General features: G+C 45.4%; 1 protein-coding gene across 1 annotated transcript in view; it reads right to left on the bottom strand.

Annotated features, from left to right (window-relative positions):
* Positions 1–2,314: 2,314 nt before the first annotated feature.
* The window catches only part of toporsa (topoisomerase I binding, arginine/serine-rich a), a 6,570-nt gene continuing 1,115 nt past the window's right edge, over positions 2,315–7,769 (bottom strand). Inside the window, exon 2 of the mRNA XM_046866540.1 lies at positions 2,315–4,045. Within this exon, the coding sequence (XP_046722496.1) occupies positions 2,315–4,042 (1,728 nt within the window). The 5' untranslated portion in view covers positions 4,043–4,045. The remainder of the gene's footprint in view (positions 4,046–7,769) is intronic.

The raw sequence follows: 7,769 nt of genomic DNA, 5'->3' as shown, positions 1-7,769 counted from the left end.
CACCCTCTGAGGGGCTTCACGGTCCGAAGCAGTGCAGCTGCTGAACCACACTGAGATGCAGTTAGTGAGGATGCTCTCAATGGCACAGCGGTAAAAGTTCTCCAGTATCCTGTAGTACAGAAGGGACTTTTTAAGTCTCCTCAGAAAAAACAGGTTCTGTTGTGCCTTTGTGGTCAGGAGAGAAGAGTTCAGAGACCAGGTGAGATCTTCAAAGATGTGGACTCTGAGGAACTTAGAGCTTTGTACACGCTCAGCAGCAGCTCCGTTGATGTGAATGGCGGCGTGAGTGTGATTGCCGGCATGTCTGAAGTCCACAAATCTCTTTCGTCTTCTTGGTGTTGGGGTCCAGGTTATTGTCCTCACACCATGCTACTAGGTGCTGGATCTCCTCCCTTTAAGCCGTTTTAGGATTATAGATAGGATTATAACCTCATTCCAGCGTCGCTTTGCAGTACTTACTGATGCTGGTATTAGAAGTTGCAGTCGATATCGTGCTCAGACGTGTGTGAACTCCAGCTCACGTGTAAACTTTATTACTGGATGAACCAGAGAACTGGTGGTGGATTTCCGTAGGCACAAACACACTTCATTACCACCAGTGAACATTCAGGGAGAGGAGATTGTGAGAGTGGACTCTGACAAATACCTGGTGTTCATCTGAACAGTAAACTGGACTGGACAGACTACACTGAGGTCATTTATAAGAGGACAGAGCAGACTCTTTCTGCTGAGGAGGGCAAGGAGAGCTACTGAGGACCTTTTTGACTCTGTGGTGGCCTCAGCCATCTTCTATGGTGTGGTCTGCTGGTGCAGCAGCATCTCTACTGCAGACAAGAAGAGACTGGACAAGCTGATCAGGAAGTTCATCTCAGTCCTGGAGATTCCCCGGGACACTGTACAGGAGGTGGGAGAAGGAGGATGGGAGCCAAACTATCATCATTACTGCAGAACATCTCTCACCCCCTGTATGAAACAGCTTCATCTCTGAGCAGCTCCTTCAGTGACACTGTTACATCCTGAAGGAGCGAAACAGAAGATCTTTTCTCTCTGCTGCTATTAGACTTTTACAATCAGAGCTGCTCAGTGAACCAGTCACCAAAATACACACTGTTATTACTGTTCAACTGCAATAACACCGCCTGTGTGCAATATCACCTGTAATACATACTTTTCCCTTATTTGTGTTTATCCATTGTGTTGTGTTTATACTGTATACTATAGTATGTGTCTATTCTTTTATATATTTGCATTTATTTTTTATTTTTTCTTTGCTGCTGTAACAAAGACATTTCCCCACTGTGGGACGAATAAAGGGTTACCTTATTAAGTCCAGTAGTACAGAGTCATTCTCTTGTCATAGGTTCTTGATGTTCACTGTAATCAGACTTGAGATCAGGAGTTATATTTGTCCTGTCAAATGCTCAACACACACACACACACACACACACACACACGTCTAAATCAACCACAGCGTGATCAGTACACTCATATCTGTGTGACAGAAAGTAAGTCTATGGCACCGTGTGCTGCCCTCGTGTGGTCATAGTGTATAATCACACAGACAGCAGGAACTGCACTTCATATCATTTTTATTGTTTAGTCTGAAAAATATGCATCATGATATTATAAAAATAATCTGGTTTTATTTTATAATTCTGAACAACACAATTAACTGCAGCTTCATTCACTGAGGGGCAGAGAACCATGAGGCCAGGGAGAGGAGCTTAAGACTCTAAGGGTGGTGAGATTGTGTGTTTGAAATTGTGTGTGTTTGTTTGAGGGCGTGTGTGTGTGTGGGGGCGCGTGTGTGTGGGGGCGTGTGTGTTTGAGGGTGAGGGCGTGTGTGTGTGTGTGGGCGGGCGTGTGTGTTTGAGGGTGAGGGCGTGTGTGTGGGGGCGTTCGTGTTGTCTCAATGTTGGTTGCTGCGGCACCATTTAGGGGTGTGGCCTCCTGAGTAGACTGTGTGTCAGTGAGATTTGTGATGTCAGCAGATGGGTGTGTCCCTAAGCTCCGCCCCCTCCGCTCATGCTGACTCTTCCTCTTGTGTTTTTTCTTTCTCTTATGATGCTTTCGAACCTCAGCACCAAACTCCATGCTGGAGCTCCGCCTTCCACTCTTCTTCTTCTTTTTCTTTAAATGATGATGATGCTTCTCTCTGCTCCTCCTCTTCTTCTCCTCCACAGGCAGTGATTTACGCTTCTGTTTTCCACTGGCTTTCTCGTGGCTAAAACGCTGGTGTGAGGAAGGGGAGGGGCTTACAGAGAGGAGCTCAAAGCAGTCCATGTACTGCAGAGAAGCGTGTGTTCTCCAACGTTTACTGTAGGAGCGCGCACGTGTCCTTGATGACGAGCACGCTCGTGTCCTGGATCTCGAGCGCGCACGTGTCCTGGATCTCGGCGCCGACGTGTCCTGGATCTCGAGCGCCGCGTGTCCTGGATCTCGAGCGCCGTGTCCTGGATCTCGGCGCGCCGCGTGTCCTGGATCTCGGCGCGCGTGTCCTGGATCTCGAGCGCGCACGTGTCCTGGATCTCGAGCGCGCACGTGTCCTGGATCTCGAGCGCGCACGTGTCCTGGATCTCGAGCGCGCGCGTGTCCTGGATCTCGAGTGTTCACGTGTCCTGGATCTCGAGCGCGCACGTGTTCTAGATCCTGAGTGTGCACGTGACGGTTGTGGTTTATGTCTGCTGCAGTGTGAATATGTGTACCTGTGTGTGTACGTGTGTGTGTGTGAGTGTGTGTGTGAGCGTGTGTAGGATGGAGAGCTGTGATTGGTTGCTTTTCTTCTTTTTCTGTGTGAGTGAGAGTGCCTTCTGTGGCCATGTGAGGAACAATCCCTGTTTTCTGGAGCAGAGTGGGCGGAGCCTTTTCCTGGGCTTCTCTGATTGGCGAGATCTCTGGCCTGTAATTGGTTAGAGGCAGATGGTCCCGGTTCTTCCTGCTCTGACATTTCGGAATCAGAAGACAGCTGGACGAGCTCGGGAGTTCTCTGAGCGATGGGTTTAATGAAGCCGATGATGACGCAGTCTTCATCGATGCTGTGATCGTCCTCCTCCTCCTCCACACGAGTGCCGCTGACATTAGAATTAGCGCCAGCATCAGCGATAACACGTGCACTCTCCTCTTCTTCACTTCCGCTGTCCACGTCGGAGTCACTGATGGTGACGGTGAAGACACTCCGTGAGGTGCTGGAATAGCTTGGACCTGGAGTTTCATCATCCCAGGGTGACGGGGCAGAGCTATGGTCTGCTTCATCCTCCGATATGTCAGGGAGGTGCGAGGGGGCGGGGCAATCGTACACAGCGTGGTGATCGTACGCTTCCATGTTGAACGGCGCCTTGGCGAAACTCAGGAACTCGTGCAGGAAGTGCTCGGTCCGTGATGACAGGAACGAGCGGAGTTCTCGCAGGAAGGCCTCGCCTTGCATATCGTGACGTGTGAGCAGAGACAATATCATGTGAAGGACGACGTCAGCCACCGAGTCATGTGACCCGTAGATCACCGCCAGCTCCCGCTTTAGCCACGGAACCAGTCTGTGCAGACACGCCGGGTTTTTCCTGAAGAATTCGGCTGACGTGTCCCGGGAACGTCCGCCGTCTCGCACGCCACGCACCCGCACGCCACGCCGGTACAGCCAGCGCCGGAAACGCATCACTTCTTGTCGGTAGGACGTCCCCCGCGTGGGTCCCTCCCTGCGGCGCTGGTGCGTCAGCGTGGTCCCATAGCGGAACCTCTGACCCCCGACGCAGCCAAAGGAGCTGTGATGTGAGGGGCGGAGCTGGTAGAGACGGAAGTCATCCTCGGAGCGGACGGAGTGGTAGATGGAGCTGAAGGGCTGCTTACACAGAGGACACTCGGCCTTGTTCTTCCCCCACTCCACTATACAGCGAAAACAAAAACGGTGGAAACATCGATCCGCGTACGATACGTTCTTGAAACGCTCCAGACAGATCGGACACTTCGAATCCGGAGACGTCTCCTCACACACGCTCTCTCCTGCAGCACACATCGTCTGCATGTCTGCGTCTTGCTCCACAGATGCCATTGTCTGGAAAACATCACAAACATCCATCAAAACACACACACACACACACACAGTTATTAGGGGTGGTCGATATGAGCTCAAATTCATATTGCAATATTATATTGTGATATGAGAAAAAAATTTAAATTACATTTCTGTAAACTTTAAATAAATGACAGGCAGAATACAGATTTTTATTTTAATAACTAGAAAATGCAGTGTTGTTGTAAACTCTTTCCTGATTTTGGGAGTAAAGCTGTGGCAGACGTGCTTATCTCAAATATTTACACTGGAGCTCATGTATATATTAGTTCCAGAGTTTGTGAGACCTTCTTTCTCTACAGTGTGAATGGGTACGATGTCCTCCGCTACGTGATGTGTTACTGCACTTATGTCTTTCCTTTTTTTTTTTTTTTTTGCTCGTCTTGTCATATAGACGACCAGCTGTGCATGAAGAGTGGGAGCTGTGCTGGTTGAAGTGGTTAAACTGGTTGCTGGTATTTCCACCTTCAACTACAACAAACACGGCAACACAAATCCATAGAACTGTTTGCTGGTGGGAGATTTTAAAGCCAAACCAGTTCCATGTGCCAGAGGGAACAGCGAACTCGTGAGATTAACAGTAGACACACGAGGAAGAACTGGGTAATCAAATGGAACTGGTTTGAGTTTAAAATCTCCAGCATCGATCCCCAGTGTAAATATTTCAGTCATTTGGACTGTTCTAATGCTCTGTGTTGGATTATTAATGTCTGTGTAGGAAGAAGTTAAACACAGCAGATATTTAAACATTCAGCCTCGATTCTGGATCATTATTACTCATGTATTCATTATTCATGAGTTATAAACAAAACCAAATTAAACAAAACAATGTAAATGCTAAATTAAAATACATAAATATGAAACAGCATCTACACTACAGCAAAATCCACATCACATCACAACACCACACAACATATACAGTGAGGAAAATAAGTATTTGAACACGCTGCTGTTTTGCAAGTTCTCTCACTTAGAAATCATGGAGGGTCTGAAATTGTCATCATAGGTGCATGTCCACTGTGAGAGACATAATCTAAAAAAAAATCCAGAAATCACTATTTTAACTATTTATTTGTATGATACAGCTGCAAATAAGTATTTGAACACCTGTCTATCAGCTAGAATTCTGACCCTCAAAGACCTGTTAGTCTGCCTTTAAAATGTCCACCTCCACTACATTTATTATCCTAAATTAGATGCACCTGTTTGAGGTCATTAGCTGCATAAAGACACCTGTCCACCCCATACAATCAGTAAGAATCTAACTGCTAACATGGCCAAGACCAAAGAGCTGTCCAAAGACACTAGAGACAAAATTGTACACCTCCACAAGGCTGGAAAGGGCTACGGGGAAATTGCCAAGCAGCTTGGTGAAAAAAGGTCCACTGTTGGAGCAATCATTAGAAAATGGAAGAAGCTAAACATGACTGTCAATCTCCTCGGACTGGGGCTCCATGCAAGATCTCACCTCGTGGGGTCTCAATGATCCTAAGGAAGGTGAGAAATCAGCCCAGAACTACACGGGAGGAGCTGGTCAATGACCTGAAAAGAGCTTTGACCACCGTTTCCAAGGTTACTGTTGGTAATACACTAAGGCGTCATGGTTTGAAATCATGCATGGCACGGAAGGTTCCCCTGCTTAAACCAGCACATGTCCAGGCACGTCTTAAGTTTGCCAATGACCATTTGGATGATCCAGAGGAGTCATGGGAGAAAGTCATGTGGTCAGATGAGACCAGAATAGAACTTTTGGGTCATAATTCCACTAAGCGTGTTTGGAGGAAGAAGAATGATGAGTACCATCCAAGAACACCATCCCTACTGTGAAGCATGGGGTGGTAGCATCATCTTTGGGGTGTTTTCTGCACATGGGACAGGCGACTGCACTGTATTAAGGAGAGGATGACCGGGGCCATGTATTGCGAGATTTTGGGGAACAACCTCCTTCCCTCAGTTAGAGCATTGAAGATGGGTCGAGGCTGGGTCTTCCAACATGACAATGACCCGAAGCACACAGCCAGGATAACCAAGGAGTGGCTCTGTAAGAAGCATATCAAGGTTCTGGCGTGGCCTAGCCAGTCTCAGACCTAAACCCAATAGAGAATCTTTGGAGGAGCTCAAACTCCGTGTTTCTCAGCGACAGGCCAGAAACCTGACTGATCTAGAGAAGATCTGTGTGGAGGTGGGCCAAAATCCCTCCTGCAGTGTGTGCAAACCTGGTGAAAAACTACAGGAAACGTTTGACCTCTGTAATTGCAAACAAAGGCTCCTGTACCAAATATTAACATTGACTTTCTCAGGTGTTCAAATACTTATTTGCAGCTGTATCATACAAATAAATAGTAAAAATCATACATTGTGATTTCGGATTTTTTAGATTATGTCTCTCACAGTGGACATGCACCTACGAGACAATTTCAGACCCTCCATGATTTCTAAGTGGGAGAACTTGCAAAATAGCAGCGTGTTCAAATACTTATTTTCCTCACTGTGCATTATATAGCACCCGCCCCTAACACACACACACACACAATATTACACATTATATATATATATATATATGAATACACACACACACACACACACACACACACACACACAGAGAGAAATATACATAATTACACACACAGAAATATATATAATCACACACACACACACACACACACACACACACACACACAGAGAGAGAAATATATACACACACACAAAATATATAATTACCCACACACACATGAAATATATATAATTACACACACACACACACACACACACACACACACACACACAGAAATATATATAACACACACACACACACACAGAGAAATATATACATTCTCACACACACACACACACACACACACACACACACAGATAGAAATATATATAATTAAACACACACAGACACACACACACACACACACAGATAGAAATATATATAATTACACACACACACACACACACACACACACACACACACACACACAGATAGAAATATATATAATTAAACACACACACACACACACAAAATATATAATCACACACACACACACACACACACACACCCACAGAAATATATACAATCACACCCACAGACACACTATATAAATACACACACACACACACACACACACACAGACACACAGAGAAATATATATAATTACACACACACACACACACACAGAGAAATATATACAATCACACACCCACAGACACACTATATATAAATACACACACACACACACACACACAGAGAAATATATACAATCACACACCCACAGACACACTATATATAACACACACACACACACACACACACACACAGACACAGAGAAATATATATAATTACACGCACAAACACACACACAGAAATATATACAATTACACACCCACAGACACACTATATATACACACACACACACACACACACACACACACACATATAAATACACACACGAAATATATATAATCACACACACATAGAAATATGTATAAACACACACACACACACACACACACAGAGATATAGATAGATATAGATATAGATAAAATCACACACACAAAATATATAAATACACACACACACACAGAAATATATATATAATTACACAAACACACGCAGAGAAATATATACAATTACACACCCACAGACACACTATATATAAATACACACACACACAACACACACACACCATATAAATACACACAC

The sequence above is a fragment of the Silurus meridionalis genome, chromosome 2 (genome assembly GCF_014805685.1).
Source record: "Silurus meridionalis isolate SWU-2019-XX chromosome 2, ASM1480568v1, whole genome shotgun sequence".
In the NCBI taxonomy this organism is placed as follows: Eukaryota; Metazoa; Chordata; class Actinopteri; order Siluriformes; family Siluridae; genus Silurus; species Silurus meridionalis.
This window is presented reverse-complemented; position numbering and strand designations above follow the sequence as displayed.